Source organism: Channa argus, chromosome 1, assembly GCF_033026475.1.
Source record: "Channa argus isolate prfri chromosome 1, Channa argus male v1.0, whole genome shotgun sequence".
Lineage (NCBI taxonomy): Eukaryota > Metazoa > Chordata > Actinopteri > Anabantiformes > Channidae > Channa > Channa argus.
Genome location: NC_090197.1, coordinates 35,245,749 through 35,267,805, shown reverse-complemented (window position 1 = coordinate 35,267,805; position 22,057 = coordinate 35,245,749). Strand labels below are relative to the sequence as shown.

Here is a 22,057-nt window from a genome sequence, read left to right as displayed (position 1 = left end):
TAGCCGCCTTGTCTCTCAGGCATATTAATTGTTGTCAATTGGGACACCAATTAATTAATTAATTAAACACCAATAACACCAGATCCAAGATTGGAACTTAAAACCTACAGTACTTCTGGCATTGTTTGTAAACTTTAGAAAAGTTGAAAAAACATTTGTATTTAAGTATTAATTATTATGGACACACCTTGCAGGAAATTGTAATTTAATTGGTTGTCTCTCTTCGTTAAATTGGTAATGTCACAGAAACTGCCAACTTGCTGGAGTTTGATCATGAGTTTATAGTGTACAAAACCTGTTGAAGTCAATTACATTTTAATGTAACAGAAAAGAAAAATGAAGACAAAATAATTATCTTTATTGTAAGAAAACACAGATGAAAGAGAGAGAGATAAAGTAGTTAGAGTAATGAATAAGGACAGTAAGCTTAGAGTCGCTGTTGGTAAGTGACTTTCATCTATCCACAGTGTGTATGTGTGGGTGGGTGGGTGTCTGGGTGAGCATGTGGGTGACTGGATGGGTGGGTAGATGGGTACGGCTCACTGGTGAGGCGGAGTTTGCGTGGTAGCCACAGCCTCTTGTCTGGTAAAGGTGGTGTTTAGCAGCAACCCTCCAGCTCAGATTTTAATATGCTAACACTGGAATAATCCCATGTTTTAGGAAGCAATGGACCTTACTGCCTTTCTAGCAACACACATGATTGAACACACAGACACACATCTCCAGGTGTAAGACGATGACAGCATGCAGAAATACATATTCTTACACATGTTATATTCTCTAATACCAGTGCTGAGAGGGAGGGCTTAGGATGAGAGTTGTCTTGGCTACTGGGTGTGTGTTAGCCACTTTACAGCTCTGTCAGCATCACAGCAGTGGCCAACATGCTCAAGGAAGCCACCACCATCTACTGGACTGGTGTGGTACTGCACGAGAGGCAAGGAAAAGAGATAAGGGGAGGAAAACAATAAGAAGTGGAAATGTAAAGAAGAAGAGGGGTTTTACTCCTAGTTTAGCAGTCATTTTGATAAATAAGGTATTCTTCCTGGGGTTTAGTGCTATTTATTCATAGTGTTATGAACTTACAATATGTTGCCACTTTGCGCGTGTATGTATGTTTGTATGAGTGTGCCTCCTTCTGTACCAGCTGGGGGAGCAGAGGGGCACCAGGGCAGCCTGCCTGTGTGAGTGTTTGACTGTGTGTCTGTGCTTCCAGCACAGCCTACCAGGAGGCTCTGGCTGTGTGCAGCTGGCTGGGTGAAATCTCCTAGTGGCCCCCAAGGGATGGCCACACTCCCATGGGTTTCCACTCAATCTGGCTGCCCTGTGGTTGCCCTGCCCTGTAACAGCTATGTGTCACTGTTATAGCTTTAACTGCATATTCTCTCATTCAGTTTCATGTTATGTTATGCTTAGCTCTCTCTCTTTTTTTTTTTTCCCCCCCATTCTTCAGTTTCTTCCCTGCTGCTGTAGCCTGCATTTACTATCATTCCACAGACTGAGGCACAGGCTTGCATAATTGCACCAGCACTAAACCTTTAAACCTAGCCTCAGCCCCAGCTTCAAACTGATTTTAATTAGATACTTCTAATGTTTTTTCCCCTCTGACAGATTTTGAATCACAATTAAGCAAGGGGGAAAAATACCTTGTGAACTTTGATAGGAACCTCACTGTGCGGCTTTTGTCGTCAGTGATGGTGACCGAATTTAAAGCACTAATGCAAATGCACATGCAAAGAGGCGTACTAACATCAGTCATACCCCGATGTGGTAGTGAGACTAATGCACTGTAAGTGGATTGGCTTTGGTGAGCCTGGATTCACCTTGATGTCTGAGCAGACAGGAGTTAGAATTGGTGGGATCAGGGTCATGACTATGTTGTATTCTTATAAATGTGCAGAATGAAATAAAATGTGCTGATAATAGCAAAAGTCTTTAACTGACTTTTGGACCAGTAAGAGTTCTGCAACTCGCATTCTTGCTTGACTCCAGCATTCTTGAACACACTAGGACAGATGCCTTCTTCAAGTATCTTACCACACAATTTCCCACATTCTTAACCTTCTAGTGCCCTATCTGCTGTCCAGTACCTAATCTCTTTTCTTCCTTCCTCCTCCTCCTCCCTCTCCACAAGTATTACTGCCTTTACTGCTTTTAAACCCCTCAGCACACTGTTGTGTCTGGAGGTGTCTTGACCTGTGTCTATAAGGAGATCATCTTAAGCTGCAGGCCAATTTAATCTCAAACCCACCCTGCTGTTGTTCAACGGTGCAACCCCCATAGTGCTTTGCTGTGCAAAAGCACAGATTAATTGGTTATTGGCCATTAATGTGGTCTATATTTTAATTTATTTAATTTTATTTTAATTTTATTTTAATTTGAAGTTCCCAGAGTTGCTTGTTTTGTAAATAAACACATACACTTTTAAATTGACTTGCTTATTTTGTACATGAATGAACTTTAAAAGATATAAGAAAACATTTTTATTTGCTAAATGAGTAGATCTATTATCAAAACAGTTAATTCTGTATATATTGATTGATTAATCAATTATTCGAACACTTGCAGCACACAGACATTTGCATGTGTTTATTTCCCTTAGCGTATCAGCTCATATAGTACTTTCCTGTCATTCAGTTAAAGACTGAGAAAGTTGCAGTCACCTAAAGTAAAAAAAGTTGTCCGTTAGCTTTTTCTTTTCTTAGTTTGCTTCTAGGCCGGGGGATGAGTCAAACCATTTCTCCATTACATGGTTAGTAAACTTTCTATGAATTCTGTCCTGTTACAGCTTAGTCTCCTGTGTTTGTGGCCTGAACACTGAATGTGTGCTTACACATTTACAGTCTGTATGAGTCTATGTATATGTGGACAGACAACACATTGCTCTTCTTACTGGTGAGCTGCCGTGTATGTGCTGGAACGTTGCTGAACCTCCCCTACACCCTCTCCAACCGCCTACCGTTACCTCTATACACCCCCACCAGCCACAACTCCACCTCCCAGAGTGCCAGTCAAACAGCTATGTCTCTGCGCCATCTGCATATCAGCTCCAGCCGCGGCCAAAGCATTAAATTAAATCCCTGTTTGGGTTGATTAACAAATGGCTGGTGAGCTCACATAGTTACTGAGTTATTTATTTAATTGCCATCAAGGTTTTTCCTGCTTGTCATCTGTCTTGATTTTTGCTGATATTTGGCATTGTGTAGCAGGAGAGCAGAGGTGTGCTGATGTCCTAAAGGATTGAGCGTGAAATGGAGAGAGAGAAACTGTAAAGTTTGTATGACTCTCTTCTGTTTTGCTGGCTCAACGTCAACCTTACCATTTGTACCTGTCTTCTGTTTTACATCTCTGCCTTTCTCTTTCTTTTTTCCCCCCTGTCCCAAAATGAATAGTTAATCAGTCCGCTAATTGAGTGACAGTTTCTCAGTGCGTTGTTGTAATTGTCCAATCAGAAGGCTTGGAACGGACACAGTCACAGCTGATTCATCTCTGCCTCTTACTGCTAAATCCACAAGCTGCAACTGGAGGATGTGCCAACAAGATTTATTTCTCGTAGACATTCCAAAATAACTTTTAAAAAGTCTGGTATCATTTTTAATCTTCTCCCAAAATCTGGTCTTGAGGGACAAACGCTTGCGAAAAGTTTGTCACCTTTTGCCACATACTACCGGTGGATTTGGATGTTTCCTTTCAATGTCTTCATTTATTCTAGATTTTTTAAAATCAGCAATCAGTTAAGTTGATTATTAATTTCTAACCAATAAAGGTACAAGGAACAGTAAGAAAAGTAGAACAGAAGACAGCACTTCAGAACTGCTGCACATGCCTTTGTTTTAAACAATTAAGTTTGTAATTTGAATGCACTTCAGTACGGTTTATTTTAACTTCCTAAATATCCTCTGTTCTTTAGATCTTTCAGATCACCCACATTCTCCTGTATTACCGATACCCTGTCGTTCTAACAAGAAACAAGAGACTCCTGTTGTCTTAAGCACTGTGTAGTGTAGTATTTACTAATTGGCCTTAAGGGAAAAGTAAAGTTGTGCAGAAAACTAAATGAAACTGAAGTGAGGAGTCCGAGAGAGATGGTGTGGGAAGGAGACCGGCTGTTCTGTTTTCTCCAGCAGTCCAAACTAGAGACATGTGGCTCCCCAGACAAGCTGTCCAGAGTGGGAGAGCTCGCTGGACTCATTACAGGCAGGGCCAAGACGGGATAGCTTGACAGAACACCATTGGATCATTCAGAGAATTGGAACGATGGAAACAGAACTGTGTTAGTTTGTGTGCACATGTAAGTGTCTGTCTGTATTTGTGTGTGTATGTTTGTTTGTTTGGACGGACATGTGCGGACAACTGTCCATCTCCTCTCTCCGTCTGTGCCACCCCTGGTTGCCCCGTCCTCCGCCCCCCAGTGGACATGTACACACAAACACACACTCAAGCCACACACATATATGCTGTTGAGCCCCGCCAGAAGGATTGCTTAAATGTTTTCAGTTGTACTGGACAGCTGAGCGATGAAGTGGCCAGCCACAGGCTTCCATTGGTTGGACACTTCCTCTACAAACTGACTCAGAGAAATGACTGGACTTGGACCAGCCAGCCAGTCATCACTGCCAGTTTATAATAGTTTATCAGTTTAACTTTCTCTTTATCCTCATCCATTTTGTCATTTAGTACATCTCTCTCCTATCCAGTTTGATGGTTTTCTTTTCCATATGCTAACATTTTTTAGTCTTTAGTTTTTCAGCTCAGTGCTGAAATGGATACGCCTGTCACCTGTCAGTTTCTCTAACCATTCAACCTGAGTGCTTACTCAGTTTTACATGTGTTATTGTGATAAGAACCTGCAGGAGCAGTTAATACAGTTAATAGAGACACTTGTCCTGAACAATACAACTTCAGCAACAGGCTCAAATATTTTAGTAGAGGTAAACCATGTGTATGTGTAGTGTATGTTTGGAATATTTTTAACTCATTGCAGAGCTTTTAACAGCAGACATTGTGTAAAAAAAAAACAAAAACAAAAATGTTACATTAACTTGCCTTACACTATATTGGTTTGGTCATAATAAATGAGATAACATTCTTGATTGTGGTGAGTTCACTTAAAACATCCTCTCCCTTTTTCCTATTTGCTTTCTATTAATTACTTTTGTATTAATTTTTCTGTACCTCTTCTTTGTCCTTCTCACTGTCCTCCCACCCCTCCCATTCACCCCCTTTCACAACACTCTGTTTATCACTAGCAACTGATCCAAAGAATATGTTTTGTTTCTGAAAGAATAGGAGAAGGACACGGGAGAGGAGCTGAGAGTGGGTGGATTTGTGAAGAAGAGAAAAATAGGACTAAGAGGGGAAAGAAGAGGTGTGATTTGGTAATTCTTGTGACACACTGGCACTCAACAGCATTTTGTTATCTATCTGTATCTCTGTCTGTCCCGGTGTGGTGGTTCAAATCAGCTGCTAACCCACACACATACATATATACACACATACTCCACCATCACCGGCAGCACCCAGAGGTACCAGCAGGGCCCGCAGTCGCGCGGTCCCTTCAGCAGAGCAGGTGTTTCTCTGTGATGTGTTAACGAGCACGGCCTGCTGTCATTTCCACTTTAAATGGATGTCACAAATAGAATACACACATACACACGCTGCGTATTTTCCCCTCACAGCAAATTCGCCAAGGTAATCAGAGCTGTTGCTGTGTGTGTATGTGTGTGTGCTGTTAGAAGTGTGTGTATGTGTGCATGAACATATGCATCTTTTTGTCTGTCTTCACAATGTGTGTAAATGTATGTGTAGATGTCAAGGAACCACTGATTAATTAAAAGGGCTTGAGACGTAGGTACCATTTGTGTTCTCATTTCACTTTTATTTCTATTGTGCATCTAAGTATTATTTAAGTTCTGTGTTCTGCGGGGGTACGCACAGTTTCCTTCCTGCATTTGTACTCATTGTACTTGTCCAACTATGTGTGAATATGCAAGTGTGTGTACTTTAATCCATGTGTGCATCCCTGCTGTTTCCAGTAAGTGTTATCAGCCTCTGTGGTGTGGAAATGTTTGACACTCATGTAATCCTTCAGCGGGTCATCTGATAAAGCTGTGGTGCCACCTTAGTGCCAGTTTATGCCAGCCAGTTGGGTAATACTCTGTCACCAGCTGCTCAGCAGATGTTGTTATTTGTTGCTGTGTTCTAAGAAGGTTTATTCTTTATTTGTAATCTTATCTCATCTCATGTCATCTCATCGCATTTGTCCGGTCCTCTTCACATTTTCAGTATATGTGTTTTCAAATTGTGAGTTTAGATATGTGTGTGTGTGTGTATGTGTGTGCGTGTTTGGTGGAGGGGTCATCACCTCGACACCTGCCCATGTATCAGCCAGATGATGTTTCTGGCATGGATAGTTTGAGTGTTGAGCTGGTAAACATGTTTTTGTCATTTTTTACATGATAATCCGATCTGAATCTGGCAAGCACTGTGGGAGTCATACAGATACTGTGTGTCTGTGTGTGTGTAAACACTAAAGTGTGTATATGTGTGTAATATCCTTTGGACAGATGAGAGTTGAGTGGACAGGCTCTTATCTGTCTAGGGAAGAAAATCTGTATTTAAAAGCAAGACCATCATCATTATTGCTATTAGTGCTTTCCATATAATCACTATGGTCATTGTGATCATATTTACCCTGAGTGCTCGTGGGCTCAAGATTTGAATTCAGTTGTTTGCACTGTTTGACACGTAAGACTTAATTCTTTACACCTTCTTTTTGTATACATTTTTTTGTCTTTAGGTGAATACATAAAGAACTGGCGACCGCGTTATTTCCTGTTGAAGACAGACGGCTCTTTCATCGGCTACAAAGAGAAACCTCAGGATGCAGACCTGCCCTATCCCCTAAATAACTTCTCTGTAGCAAGTATGTTACCTATTATATCACACCAGCATCTTGTCACTGTACCTGTCTCTTTATCAGTCTCATTCTTTGTGTAGCAATTCCTAACTGAAGAATGCAGCATTTAGGTTCCTGATGCACTAAATTGGATTTTGTTTGAATATTGCTTTAACTGTATCAACTCAGATTTTACCATCTTTGGGATAAAACACAGAAACATGCTGTTCACAGAAAGCATTTCAGTTCTCAGAAGTAGTGGACTAGTAGGTATGTGTAGCTAAGTGGATTGCATCTTCTCGTACTTCTCTGCAGGCTCATAATTGACAACAATCATAATGTAATTAAGCTTAGTGTACAACAATTCATCTTATGATACTGGTGTATTTCTGAAATGTCAGTGAAATCACCTCTATCATGTAAATTGCCCTGAGATGTTGCTAAAATGTTGGTTCTGGTTTCATCACATAGAGCCACACTGAAATGGTACAACAGCTATTGCATCAGTTTCACTCGTGGTGTGTCAAAACATCTTGTCAGACATCAGTCCACACAGTATTAGTATGCTTTACAGAATTCACTAAGGGCTCTAATTAACCATTTATCAGTATATCATCTGTCTGCACCTGGTTAACAAGCTCCACAGCGTCATTGACATGTGCAATTAACCAGCTAATGAGTTAACAAGATTAATTTTAATGTCTCTCAGTCTCATTACCACCACCATTGCCTCTCATTGTTCATGCAATAAATGCAGGTTGGCAGTAAAGCTTTGTTTCTGCTTTCAGGCATTTCAGTTTTGAAATAAGGGTTTTTGTCATCTTAAATCTGTGTCCCAAAACCCAACGCAAGATAAACTACTATATGCATGGCTTTTGAATAGATATTATATTCATTCTTAAGAAACTAAACATGACTTTATGCAATTACTTTATGTATGTAAATCTGTGAACATTAAAAACAATAGGGTTGGTTAAACTGGTACCAGATTTTTTTTTAATTCTCTCTATGCTATGCTGCTTTAATACAGGCATAACACTTTTGCTTATTATACTGAAGGATACTAGATACAGTGTGTGATCAATAATAATGGTTCTTAAGAACACCAATCTACAAGATAAAATGAAAAGGAGGCTCAAAAGGGGATCATGCAAACAAACGCAATATAGATCACTTATATTAATCCAAATGGCAAACATCTATACAGAAGAGAAGAGCAGGGTAAGAAAAATAGCGTTTAAATGCTTTCGTATAATGTGATTGTGTGAGTTAGTTTTTTGGTTTATTTTTATAAGTTGTATTGAAGTAAAGGCATAGATACATGGTTTGACAGATTTTTATTGGATTTTTCTTTTCTAATTTTCTAGAAAATCTACACCCACATTATGGGTATATTGGCTACTATGAATGTGCTGGATAAAATGGACAAAACGTATGTGTATTTACAATATCTGGTAAAGCATATGTCTCTTAATAATGAAATGGATCCATGTTGCTGCAGTTGTTTACTATTTCATCTTCAATCATCACAAGCTACTAAACATAATTAGATAAGTGCCTCCTGGCACAAGGCTGATGCAGATGCCACTGTATTTACTTGCATAGCATATTTATAGTTAACACGTAAATGCTGCACAGAACTTTTTGTTTGAATTTGGTATTCGTTGACATATTTAAGTTAATATAGTATATGTAAAGTTAAAAATGATCATAGGGAAAGTAGAGGAGAAGTGGTGCAAGATACTAAAAAAGCAGAAAAGAACATTGTGATAAATGGCAGAATAAAAGCTGATACTTCAGAGAAAATGATAACGAATGGAGCATCCCAGGTTTGAGGAGGAAGAAATATCGCACTCTAGAATGGAAGACAAGCACAGGGAATGAGCGATGGGAGTTGATCAGAGGGGGCAGAGGAAGAGAAAATTGGAGACCTTGGGAGGATAGGAGAAGAAGCGAGAAGATGGAGATAGAAGGATGATTAGAGTGATGAGCAATGGGTGAGAGCTGAAGATACTGTAGGGATGGAGGAATTGAAGGTTGAGGTTTGGGTGGGAGGAAGGGAAAATGAGGGAGGAGAGGAGTGTCGGCAGCACTGAACAGACAGGGAGGAGGAGATGAAGACAGGATGGAGAATGAGGAAAAAAGGGAGAGGAAAAGAATTTGTGAGGAGGACAAGCCAGGCCATACATCCGGCCCCGGCTGCTTGGCATCGCGCTGGCACTGCCACATCTGTTGCCCAAAGCTGGGAGGCCAGGTGGTGTGTGTGTGTGCGCGTGTGTGTGTGTTTGTTTATTTGTGTGTGCTTGTGTGTGTGTGTTTATGTGTCTGTGAACAACAGAAGTGGTCAGATGGAACAGAGATGGTACAGGCCTGTTCCCTGCAGAGGGACTCATACATACAAGCCTGTCGCTCACACACACACACACACACACACACACACACACACACACACACACACACACACACACACACACACACACACACTAAACTCACTAAACTGCTACTCATTAAATTGCTACACAAATTTCACAATTGCTTGCTGTAGCAAACAACCCAATTTCAGCTAACATTCAAACTTTAGAGTCACTTTTACATTTGGTTGTGTGTCCATTCTGGGTGTGGGTTTTGTTGGCATCACCCATAGCATGATCTTGTTATCTGGCAGCACATCAGGCCTTGTTCACAACTCAGGTAGTAACTTTGTGTGTGTGTGTGTGTGTGTGTGTGTGTGTGTGTGTGTGTGTGTGTATTGAAATTCTGTTGTGTGTATGACCTAAGTGGTGCTGTCATTAACCTTCCTGTCTATATTTAGGCTGAGCCATGACATGCTGTGCTGTTCCACACTTAAACCGAAAGTAATTGGAAGAAGTTAATGGTAGGCAGAAGGGAAGAAGAGGAGGAAGGGGAGAGGAAATAAGTGGAGGAGCAATGAAGGCAGGAGAGAAGGTGAGAGAATGACAGGAGATAAAAAAGGACAACAGGGAGGAGGAGGAGATGGAGGGTGATATATGCAGAACAAAGAAGAAGTGGGGAAGATGAGAGGACTGAAGATGGATCATTATGCTGTTTTACATCAGCTTTTGTCCCCAATAACCACAGAGACTGCTGAGGGACAATGAAGATGCATGCCTTCCCACAGCAAGCTCACAGCCCCATCTGGCTATGTGTGCGTACGTTTCTGCGTTTGTGTACTGTATTATGCATTTGTGTAATAATGGCCTACAGTATTGCCCATTTTCACAGAAATGTGTCTCTTCGGATATTCGCCAGATGCGTATGTGCTGCAACACATAATATGCCTTGGCACAGAAAAGCACCTTTATTTGAGTCATCGGTTGCTAAAGTTATTGCTTATTTTTAAATCAACAAAATATAATACTGTACCAGCTGGGTGTTTTCTTAATGATAATGTTAAGGGCAACTTGTAAATCAACATAAATCTCTCTGTTTTTGAATACAAATGTATATTTTAATTCTAGTAATGAACAGGCCTACAAAAATGTACCCAACCGACATTTTGACATGTCAAATCATGAAAAATAATAGGTGTTACTCAATCCCTCATGGTAGTGTGTAGTATCTGAGCAATACATGAATGAACCAGCATGCCCAAAACCAGCAAGCTGAAAATTAAAAACTGAAATTCATCCTGCCATAATCAATCATCTGTGATTGCACTATTGAGTCATACAGTATCACAGTTTCAGAATTTGTTTGTGTTGATATGGACACCTACTAGTGTTTTCAAACTGACTTTTTTGACCCTGTTCTCTAAGGTAAAGCAAGACAAGACATTCAGAACTCCGTGTGCAAGACAGTTCAACATATACTATACAGTTTAGAGAGGAATATAACAAATACAGTGAAGAAGAAAATAAAAAAAAACAATAATAAATATTCAAAAAGAAAAACAACCAGTCTACAAAAAGACACTTTAAACACTTTATGTACACAAATGCACATAGTATCTACGTGAACCTTTTAAAACATCAGTGTAGTTCTAAGTGCAGTTTTTCCAATAGGAGTACCTCTTCCAATTTAACTTTGTGATATTCAAAATTGGTTTAATTGTATAATAAAATATAGCATCATCCCTCTGGTTGTCTGCTACAGAATGTCAGCTGATGAAGACGGAGAGGCCGAAGCCAAACACATTCATCATTCGCTGCCTCCAGTGGACCACTGTCATTGAGAGGACTTTCCATGTGGACACCCCTGATGAGAGGTAAGTCCTCTAAAGATGTCGTTCTTAGAGAATCCTTCAGTCATTGTTGCTCAGTGAGCAGCGAAGTTGTCAAGCACTGTTTTCCTGAGTCTGGCTTTATTTGAATTAAGATGGTAATAATATTCAGGAAGAGTTTTCTTTAAAGCTTGGAGGGAGAAATAAACTTTTATATGAAGTCTCTTAAAGCTAAGATGGTTCGGGTACAGATCCCAGATGAAACAGGTTATTGAACTCTGCCTGTATTGGTGAAGAGGCTGCCTGACATTTCTCTCACTGCAGCAGTATGGATGACAAAGCCGCTTACAATCTGCCAGTTAAAATAACAAAAATGTCTAACTTTCTCTTTCAAATACTGAAACCTAATAGTTCATATTAAGAACTTTATTGCACACAAGAGCAAATACCAGAGGAGTGTTTACAATTCGGGTTTTTACAACTATATATATATATATATATATATATATATATATATAAATTGTGTGTGTAAACGCCACAATATACGTGTGTGTGTGTGTCTTAGGAAAAGAGAGAGGGTGAGAGAGACAGAGTGGAAAGGAGACCTTTCAAGTAGCGTCGGCATAAATTCTCCAGCTGCTCAGTTCCTTTCTGAGGAGCTGAGGTGTTTATCTCCAGAAAATGAACAGCTTTGCCCAGAAGACCACAGATGCTTCTGTGCATCCTTTGAGTCTCTGTGTGTGTGTGTTTTTATTTGTGCTTGTGTGTGAGTGTTGCAGCTGTCTGTCCAACTTTGTCTCTGATATATGTTGCTTTCTGACAGTTTTGCCTCTAGATAATCAAATAAACATTTCAGAGTAAACGTAAAACAAATCACTATCTATTTCTGAATGAACAATACGTGAAATCTATAAGTGGATGACTGTAATCTCCAGATGTGCAATACGGTTGTTGTAGAAATGTGTGCGGTGTGTGTGCAAGATTTGTGCATCATTGTAGTTTGACAAGGTAGAAAAACATTTATGTTTGTGTGCACATACGCCACAACTGGGTGTCTGTGCCTCTGTGTGTGTGTTACTGTATCTGTGGTACTGTACCACTACTGGCAGGGCTCCAGCTACCACAGCCCCAGCCGTGAGCAAAGAGGGTGGCACATGTTGGCGTGGCGCCCGACTGTAGGCAGGCCCATTATCTCTCATTAGTAAAAAAAACCCTCATTATTCTGTACAAAAAACACTTTAACCAAGAGAGAGAGCATTTATCTGCTGCCTGACCTTGAGAGAGTTCCCATTGCTTTTCATGTAGCTACAGGCACTCATACACGCTCATCATGGGTGCCCATTGTTGTAGGTAGAGTGTAACTTGAGTTTGCCCTTGTTTTTGAGTGTGTAGGGTATGCTCAGAAGTCTTTACAGTAGAAAGAGATTCAGATCTTAAAAACACACTGCTCTGTTTAGGTTCAGATGGATGTTCTTCCAGATCCCTCAAGGAAACATATGGGCATCTTACTCAAAACAAAACAAGTACACAGGGGTGATCGTTTGGGAGTCAAACAGGTTTCATTATTTATGATCTTCTCACAGCAAACACTGGGTAAGTGTATTTGAAAGTGCACACTTATCGTAAATCCTGAATTACTTCTCTAGGGTGTTGAGGATTTCTGAATATTTGAATATCATCTTTGGTTCACCTTAGTTTCGGCTCTTTACTGTTTTGTGCAAACATGTAACCTCTGCAAGTGGCATAGGATTAACACTGTTTGAGTGAAGATCAGTGGGGAAGAACATTCAAAGAGATTGTCGTTTGTCGGAACCCTTGTGAGTCTTGTGGTAACAACATATTCAGCATTTTCATTTTATGTTTAGAAATATTACTGATAACCAACATCATTTCTCAAATTATTATAAATTCCAGGACACTGATACAATGTGGCATACAACTTAAAACTTCTGTTTTAGTCCAAATCGTTCTAGTCTTTTTCTTATATTTTTACAGAGCAGGGGCATGTTTTGCCCTGTGCATAAACCATTATATTCATCATTGTTAAATACAGTTAACGTGTTTACTCATCCTGATGCATGGCTGGCCTTCTGCTACAGATGACACACACACTTCCAACAGATGTTGAACAACACTACTAATGGAAAGTCAATGGGGAGGAACAATGTTAGCAAACAACAATGCATTGTTCCCTCTTATGCATGGGTGTGCGATTGTTCTCTCTCTCTCTTGCTCCGTCTCTCTCTATCTCTCTCAAAAAACATACACACACCCAAGCACAGACTGGTAGGCATTAGTTCTGCTTCATGATCATTGCTCATTCGGTTGATTCTCTAGCTGACCATGTTTCCTCTCTGTTGAACAAATAGGTGTTTTTGTTAATTGAAAACACTTAAGCACCTTTAAAGTGCAGTAACTGTCCTACAGGAAAATCTTATATTTTGCACCTGTGTAATGTATTGTTACCATGGCTTGTTTCAATTATATATTACTCTGTGAAAGTATCACACTGTTTAATCAATGAAGCATTTCAAATCAGACCAAACCTCATGGCACAGTGCATCATAGTAGGAACAATTGTGGAATATCTTATATTATAGTTGTGCAATGTCTAATAGCAGTAGTCTGATACCTGTGCTTCTAACCTTTAGGTGTTCAATTTCTGTTGAGGTTGTATAAAAATGAACACGACAAGGACTGCATTTTTCTCCCTAATCATTTTGTCTATAAAATGAAAAAATCAGATGCAAATGACTTATACATTAGGTGACCAATACTGTAGCTTCATTTCTAAATGTGACCTGTGTGTCTTTTCTGTTCATTTAAACAGTAAAGCATGTCAGAAGCTGTTGTTGATACACAGAACTTTGTCTTTTACAATGTTCTAAACCCAGAGATGAGTGGACAGAGGCCATCCAGATGGTGGCTGACAAGCTGCAGAGACAAGAAGAGGAAAGGATCCAGTGCAGCCCAACCTCCAACATTGACAACATGGTCGAGGAGGAGATGGACATCTCCACCACACACCACAAACGCAAGGTAAAATGTGACGGCAGACACACGCAGACCGACTCACTCTCACACAATCCATAATCCAAGCACAGAAATTATTACAGATGTAATATTGCTGTTCCTTGCCATGTAATGGGTTTTACAGCATGTAATTAAAAAGTTACAGGTTTGTGTCAACTAATGAAATAGCCACTGTAACAACAAGGTTGTAACAAGGTTTTTCCCAAATTGTGGTCTAAACTTTAATAACTAGAAAAAAATAGAATAGAACATAATTTATGGTAGATGTATAAAGTAAAGTAAGCAGTTTAAACTATTATCAAGGGCCATGCAAGCTCTACTGTTCATTACAATTCACACTTTAAGAGTTTTGTTTGATGTAATTTTGCTTAAGTCTGTTTATCTTATAAAACTTTTACTAGTTATTCAATAGTAAAAGTCATGGATTTCTGGGTAATACTTATTAATATTTCCGTAATTAATGGACAGAGCACCACACCAAAGCAAGACTGTCAGGCCTATTAAGTAGAGACGGTTGACATCAAATGTCACGTCAGACTAGTAATTTTGTTGTCTTGGTCAGAAAGTTGCTGATATTTTAATTTAAACAAAAATTTTCGGGTGTGTTTCATTGAGGCAAAATTATTGGTTGCTTGTGTTCAGATAACATTTCCAAATTTACTTCTTCGGTACCATTAAAAATGTGGTTTGCAGAAAAACACATTATTCTTCAAAAAGGTAAAAAAGGGGTTAAACTATTTATTATGTTGCAGACACCCTATTCTGCTAGTAGGCCATCAATTTTTCAAAATGACGTAACATTAAATTGCTCAACTTTAGCACAGTTTAATCACAGATACTGCTCTTCTGTGTTTTCCTGCTTTAGACAATGAGTGACTTTGACTACCTGAAGCTACTGGGAAAGGGAACCTTCGGCAAAGTGATTCTTGTTCGAGAAAAGGCCAGCGGGAAGTATTACGCCATGAAAATCCTTAAAAAAGAAGTCATCATAGCCAAGGTCAGTATGGCAGAGACAATTCAACTCTTCATCAATCTTTTTACCGTATTTTCAGTGGACTACATGAAATTTACATTGTAACATTTTAGCCGCAATTAGGCTATTTTTAATTAATTTTTCCAATGTCAGTATCTGATGTATTTTTTATATTTCATGTAGTGCTCTTCAGTTGCCCTCTAGCTTTGTTTAATTGTGTTGTGTCCGCATAGGATGAAGTGGCTCACACACTCACAGAGAGCAGAGTACTGAAAAACACAAGACACCCCTTTCTCACTGTAAGTACATCATAATGTATGGACACAACTAGTTTAAATTCGGAGAAGGTGCCTTCATAAAATATTTCCAGTTATATTTATATTGATAAAATTGCAATTTCTAATCATCAGTCCCCATGATGTCACACTGAAAGCATGCTATTCGAAATTTCTGCAAATGTATTAAAAATAAAAGCCTGACATATCTTTACAAATGTATAGAAACTCTTAATTCAAATCCTCTTTGTTGAAGACCTCTTTACAGCAGTCAAAACTCAACACTTTCTCAGCAAGCTTTTTACCTTTGTAGTTCGACATTTCATCCCATTCTTCTTGTCAGTTACTTTGAAACTTTATACTGGTTGGAAAGCATTTATAAACGGCCACCTTCAGGTCTCTCCACAGATGTAATACGTGGCTTAATTGAATCCTGAGATGGTTGTCCTTTACGGCAGGTCCCATCTCTACAGAGAACATCTGAAGCTTGGGTATAGTGACCTCTGAGTTGTTGGCTTTTGTTGGCTTGCAACAAAATTGTAGACAAAAGGTCTACTGAGAGATTTTGAATTTGGGCTCCAGTTCGTTTCTCAACATGTCCTAAAGATTAATAATCTTTAATTTAAAGCATGTTTCACTGTGTCATCATAGGTTGTGTAGGTTTGATTGAAGCATAGACATGACATTTTAAATATTTAATATAAAATCTACAATAAAAAAATGTGCAAATGGTGAAGTGATCTGGGTACTTTCTGAAGCCACTTTGTGCAAATGCAAATATACAGATGTCTTTAAGAGTCACACACACAGTACATTTTATTCTGTACATACCTGGGTCTCTTGTGGCTAATTATGAGACAGCAAGACAGCAAATTGTTGTACATTGATGGCTGAACCCTTAGCTTTACACTCTCTTTGCTGTACTCATAGAGACACTATCCATTGCCATTTCTGTCAGATTGCTCATAGATACACCCACACATGTTTAGAAATTTGTGAACGCTTTCCGACTTTTTTCTTTTTCTCCATATTTTTTATATAACATGTAACCAAATTTCTCTTCAAGACCGAAAACTACATAAAACGAACCCAATTAAACAAGCTACACAGAAACATTGCAGCTAATCATTTTTTATTTTAGTAATTTGTATAATAAGTATTGTGTTAAAAGTATACTTTATGACCCTGTTTTGGTGCAGTAACCTCATCTAAACATTTCTCGTAACAGTTCATTAGCCCTCCACTTTGAGGGATGTTATCCAGTTTTTTTTCTTACAGGACAGCTTCAACTCAGAGATATTGCAGGCCTATCAGGCCCAAGTCATGACGCTCCCGCCACCAGATTTCACAGATAGGATGAGTTTATTATTCTAGAAATGTTGTGTTTGATCGTCACCAAACACATTTCTTATTCAAGAGAAAAAGTTCTCATCAACGCACAGAACATTTTTCCAACAGCCTTACGGTGTATCCCCAAGGCCTAGAGGTTTTCTCTTTGCAGCTCTACCATCAACGTCGTTGTTGTTTAATGTTGTCCTAATGGTGGACAGATAAACATTGATATTAGATCTTTAGTTTCTTAGGGGCTACCCCCTCTAGGTAATTTCTACCATATTTGAGTAGGATCTTAGTTGTTACCTTGGAGTTCATTTTCACCTCCCAGATTCTTAAACATATTTTTATTATTGTGATTGTGTTGGTTAAACACTCATATGGGACATAATAATGGTGTTAAATGTTCTGCATTTGTATACAATCTGCCTGACAGTGGACTGCTGGGATCTAAACTCTTGTAAAAAAATCTTTAGTAACCTTTTTCACCCTGGTAAGCATCGCTAACTGTTCCTCTAAGGTCGTCAGAAATGTACTTTTCTCGAGAAAGGACACATTTCTACAAACCTGTATTGTCAGGTTTCAGACCCAGATAAATGAGAGAGGCCTTCAGCCTTACGGCTGAACATCATCCTATTGTTTCTAAACAACTGACTCTAATTTCTCCTTCAAATGAACTGATGAAGATTGGATAATTTTCCACAATAAAAAATTTAAATATGTTCAATGTTTTGCCTCATTCATTTATTTGGATTCCCTTTAACTTGGATGACTTAAGTGAACATTTTAAAACATTTTATCATCATATTTGCTGTATGCTATATAAGATTCATTCACAATGGGGAAAATTCCATGTTACAGCAGCAGAAAAAGTGGGCAAATATGCCACTTTTATATAAGAATTATATAAGAATTTCTGTACAAAATGAAAAGCCAATATAAAGTCAATATTAAAAAAAATCAAGTCCAATCAAGAACATTCTGGTATTTGAAAAGGTTGACAAATCTCCAAATACCAATGTATATCAATATTCACACATATTGTCATGAGAGTAATTATTGTTCACATAAGAGTTTACCCCTGTCCTACCTGCAGCCGAAAAAAGACTCCAACCAACTGTTCTTTTGTTTAGCAGCTTTCTCTCTCGAAAGAAAACAGACACACAGTTACTTCACACACACACCCCTACCTGCTTTGAATAAACAAATACGTATAAACTGTTTAAAGCAATGAATGATGAATGATCACATTTTGTTGCTCCTGCTGGTTTAGCTACAAGGGGACCAGATTCCATGCTGTGTATGAAATCGTTCACTCATTCTTTCCAGGGTTCATGGGCTGTACTGAGTACAGTACATGTGTGCAGTAAAATAATGTGTTGCTTGGCAAAATGAAGTAACAATGTTTGATGCCGTATTAAAATTATCCATCTGTGGAACTCATTATGTTTGTGTTGTTTCACAAATAAAGGAGTAATTTATTTGTCAATAAATGCATCATATTAGTTACAGTACTTCATTATAGTAATGAGCAACAGCTTTATCTTGCACTGTGAGATAATTTGAGGACACTATGCATTAAATATATCTGGTTGTACAATGGCAAATTCATTAAAGACCAAACTGAAAGACAAAAGTGAGTGTAGAGTGGAAGTAAAACTGCTGACTAAGCAGCATTATGTTCTTGTTTCAGTCATTGAAGTATTCATTCCAGACTAAAGACCGCCTTTGTTTCGTCATGGAGTATGTGAATGGCGGAGAGGTAAGACAAAAACACAATGGCACTTTCACGATGGTTTTAGTTTATGAGATTTGCCATCATTTTGTTAATGCTTTTAACAGCCAGTTAAACCACAGCTCCACCACACTAACTGTCAATGGTTGAGCGCTCCACCTCCTCTCCGATAAGCTGTTGAAACTCTGAAAAAAAAAAGACATTTGCTTATGGCAACATATTTACAAAATGGTAATACTGCTGCAGATGTCATGTTAAAACAACAGAGACTGTTCAAAGTGTTAATGAATGTTTAAAATATAAATTATAAGACATTGGTCTGAATTCATTGACATTAAAAATCTCTTGCATGTAAGCACACAGTTTTACTTGGGGCAATATAATTGGTGAGTGTGACAGCAGTGCTGCACAGGAATGTTTAGACATGCAAACACTTGAAGTGTCTAAAGTTTGCTGTTTGATTGCTTTCTAACACAGTTAATTTGCCAACCAACTGGCCCCTCGCATGCCTTCTCATCTCTCTTTTCCATTCCATCCCTCTCCTGCTTGTGTCATTTATGAACACACCTATGGGGCAGATAAAGCCAGAATGACATTCAGAGACGAAATGAGTTTGGATTCCCCTACTTTTCCATTTCTCAGATTTTTAATCGGACCGTTTTTGCAATCTTGGTTCATTCCCTCAGAGTAGCTGTCACCTGCTCCCCTCTCAGTTAGTTAAGCAGTTTAGCCAGTGCCAGGCCTGAGCAAACACACACATGCTGAAAACACCAGCAAACACACACACACGGCAATTTTTACCTCAACGGACAAATTGTGACCACACATACCACACAAACATACGTACACACACACACACACACAACCCATTACAAACCTGCCACAGTAACAGCTGCCAGTACACTGATGAAGGCCCACCTGTCGTGTTACCCCCTCTCACCACACCCCCACCACACACACTCACATACACACTACACACAGACACCATTTGAGCAAGGTGGTCTGTGAGCAACACTCCAGCGGCCATATGCAAACCTCCCCGAACAATTAATGGGGAGATGTGTGCCCCTTGGCCTCATGGGTAATTTGTACAACTTGACTGGTGTGGCACAGCAGGCTGTTGTCATTTTGGTGCCACATGTGTAGCAGTGTGGCAGTGACAACTTGACAACTGACACACAGAGAGAGGAGAGAGACGGAACGTGAGGTAAGTGTTAAAAAAGCAACACTGAGGAGAAACGGGAGGTCAGGCCACATGGGAAAAAAGGAGTTGTATGCTCCTTAAAGTAGGAAAATTAGCTTTTTTCCAATACCACAGAGGGATAGATATGACGAAGGCTCAGGGGGCAAGGCCAGTTAGGCCACTAATGAGTGCTACACTAGAGGCAGTTGGGATGGGAGGTGGGTAAGCGGCTTGGCAACAGCGGCGGTCGGCCTGTCTTTAACTAGACTGGTGTATTGATTAAACTCTTGATTTGGCCCCTGTTGCTGAACTCAGTGCCAGCACTGTGCCAACCTAGCCCAGAGGGTAACGTGGAAGAGGTATGTGAGTATGTGGTGAGGGGGACTGGTAGATGAGGCGCCAGCTGCCGAGTGCCTCCACCCACCCTCCTCTGAGATGCCTCCCCACCCCCACCCAACCCCTCTCCACATGCACCCTTTACACACACACACTTACACACCTCGCTCACCCTCCCCTCCGCTATCTATCATCTCAATATGGTGCGGGCAGCCAGTTTGTGTTGTGCTAATTTCCTACAATAAATCAGTAATTATTGCTGTGCCGTCCCTGCTGTCTCCCCCCTCCCCCTTTTTACCCTCTCTTCTTCTCTCTTACTCTCTCCTTTTCCCGCAGCTGTTTTTCCATTTGTCCAGAGAGCGGGTGTTCTCAGAGGAGCGCACACGCTTCTATGGTGCAGAGATCGTCTCGGCGCTCGACTACCTGCATTCAGCCAAGATTGTGTATCGGGACCTCAAGGTAAACAGAAGCAGAGAAGGGAGGCTAGTTGGGGGGCAGGGATGAGTGTGATCAGATATGTGAGAGAAAACTTTTTTTTTTTAGTCCCTCTTGTGTTTCCATATTTTTTGTTTTTTCATCCAGGATTAGATGAGTGGCTCAGGATGTGTAGTAATTAAAAAAGGGACTGGGAGAAGCACACACAAACATAAAGCAGTAAAGAAGCATGGGAGGTAGGGGGGAGGTAGGGTGCTGATGCCACAGAGGTAGAGAGGTAGATGGCTCTGTCTGAGCGTCTGCCTAGCAGCCTTGGCCCCAGCTCAGCTCACAGCAGCCAAGAAAACAGAAGAAAAAGCAGACAGAGAGAAAAACATTTCAGCCATTAAAATTAAAAGGTTGAGTGGCTTCACTACATGCCTGAAGTTTATTTCCCTTCTCTGCTCTGATTTGTGTGTGCCTGAATGTGCATACTGCTACTGTGGGGTATAGTACAATGTGTTTTTTCTTTACCTGTCTGCCTCTGCTCTCCTCTCCAAAGTTGTAAAACCTTGACTACACAGTATAAAAAAGGTTTTAACAAAGCTGTCAAGTATGTGTGTTAAATCTGAAATGCAATTAATGAGAATAAAAACTTTGACCAAAAGCTGTTTTGATGAATTCAAGCCACTTATGCTTTGTCACGATTACAGCGTTCTCTTCCATTCCCAAAGATATTTGAGATTCTGGCAGTGAAAGTTGCATTTTATGAATTGTTGTTTATTATGTTTCTCTTTTCAGTTGGAAAACCTGATGCTGGATAAAGATGGCCATATCAAAATCACTGACTTTGGACTCTGCAAGGAGGGCATCACAGATGCTGCTACCATGAAAACCTTCTGTGGTACACCAGAGTACCTTGCACCTGAGGTAACACTTTTCTTTTTAATCTGTTTCATCTAATTTACTTTTCACTTTTATCTTTGTTACGCCTTGTCTTGCCATGAATCTCTTCACTGTAATTCTTTTATTCTGTAAGATGCTTCATTCATTACTTAAAGTGAGTAATAGTCATTGTTTTCAATCCCTTGCATTTTGTTACTCACCTTTACTTGTATCTTTCTTTGATCTTTATCACTGATTTATCCATTTTAACACTATGAACCTTGTACACCCTTATACCTTGATAGCCACCCAAAATCATCACTGCATCTATATATATATATATATATATATATATATATATATATATATATATATATATATATAACCATGCTTTTGTTTTTTTGTGTCACTTTTATTTTATTAAATCTGAGCATCAAATGAAAAATTGTTATTTCAGTCTCTGTTCAAATTACTGTCATTGACTGTATCCACATAGTTTTATACAGATTATTAGTTTTGTCTATCAGCTACAGATATGTATAGTCATGCACCGTCAGGCCAAGGGAGTTAAGTCGCATTTTTCTATCAAGTGCTTAACATGGTCAACTTTAAAATTATTGAAATCAAAACACAAAAATTAATACAGCATACCCACTGCAGAAATGTGCTAAGATATTCTTCTCTGCCTACAGTATATTATAGATAATATATAGAGTAAGTAGACAAGGTTGCTGAATTTAGTGTGTTAAAACACATTAGAGAATAATTACATTACAGGTGTTATGGTTACATCATAAACATTTTTAGTGTGAT

At 39.4% G+C, this 22,057-nt stretch overlaps 1 protein-coding gene across 9 annotated transcripts in view; it reads left to right on the top strand.

Annotated features, from left to right (window-relative positions):
* Nucleotides 1-22,057, top strand: part of akt3a (v-akt murine thymoma viral oncogene homolog 3a) — a 49,393-nt gene that overhangs the window by 15,575 nt on the left and 11,761 nt on the right. For 3 of the 9 annotated variants that reach the window (XR_010915183.1, XM_067515791.1, XM_067515798.1), the window contains exons 3-10: nucleotides 6,800-6,925; nucleotides 11,012-11,123; nucleotides 13,973-14,117; nucleotides 14,977-15,108; nucleotides 15,318-15,383; nucleotides 18,385-18,453; nucleotides 20,282-20,404; nucleotides 21,161-21,289. Coding sequence is in view for 8 of the 9 variants with exons in the window: in XM_067515791.1 (XP_067371892.1) it covers nucleotides 6,800-6,925; nucleotides 11,012-11,123; nucleotides 13,973-14,117; nucleotides 14,977-15,108; nucleotides 15,318-15,383; nucleotides 18,385-18,453; nucleotides 20,282-20,404; nucleotides 21,161-21,289 (902 nt within the window). In the remaining variant the exon portion in view is untranslated. Of the gene's footprint in view, nucleotides 1-5,289; nucleotides 5,379-6,799; nucleotides 6,926-9,710; nucleotides 9,845-9,997; nucleotides 10,069-11,011; nucleotides 11,124-13,972; nucleotides 14,118-14,976; nucleotides 15,109-15,317; nucleotides 15,384-18,384; nucleotides 18,454-20,281; nucleotides 20,405-21,160; nucleotides 21,290-22,057 lie in introns of those variants that run through there. The other 6 variants (XM_067515820.1, XM_067515827.1, XM_067515851.1 and 3 more) reach the window with 6 other exon arrangements.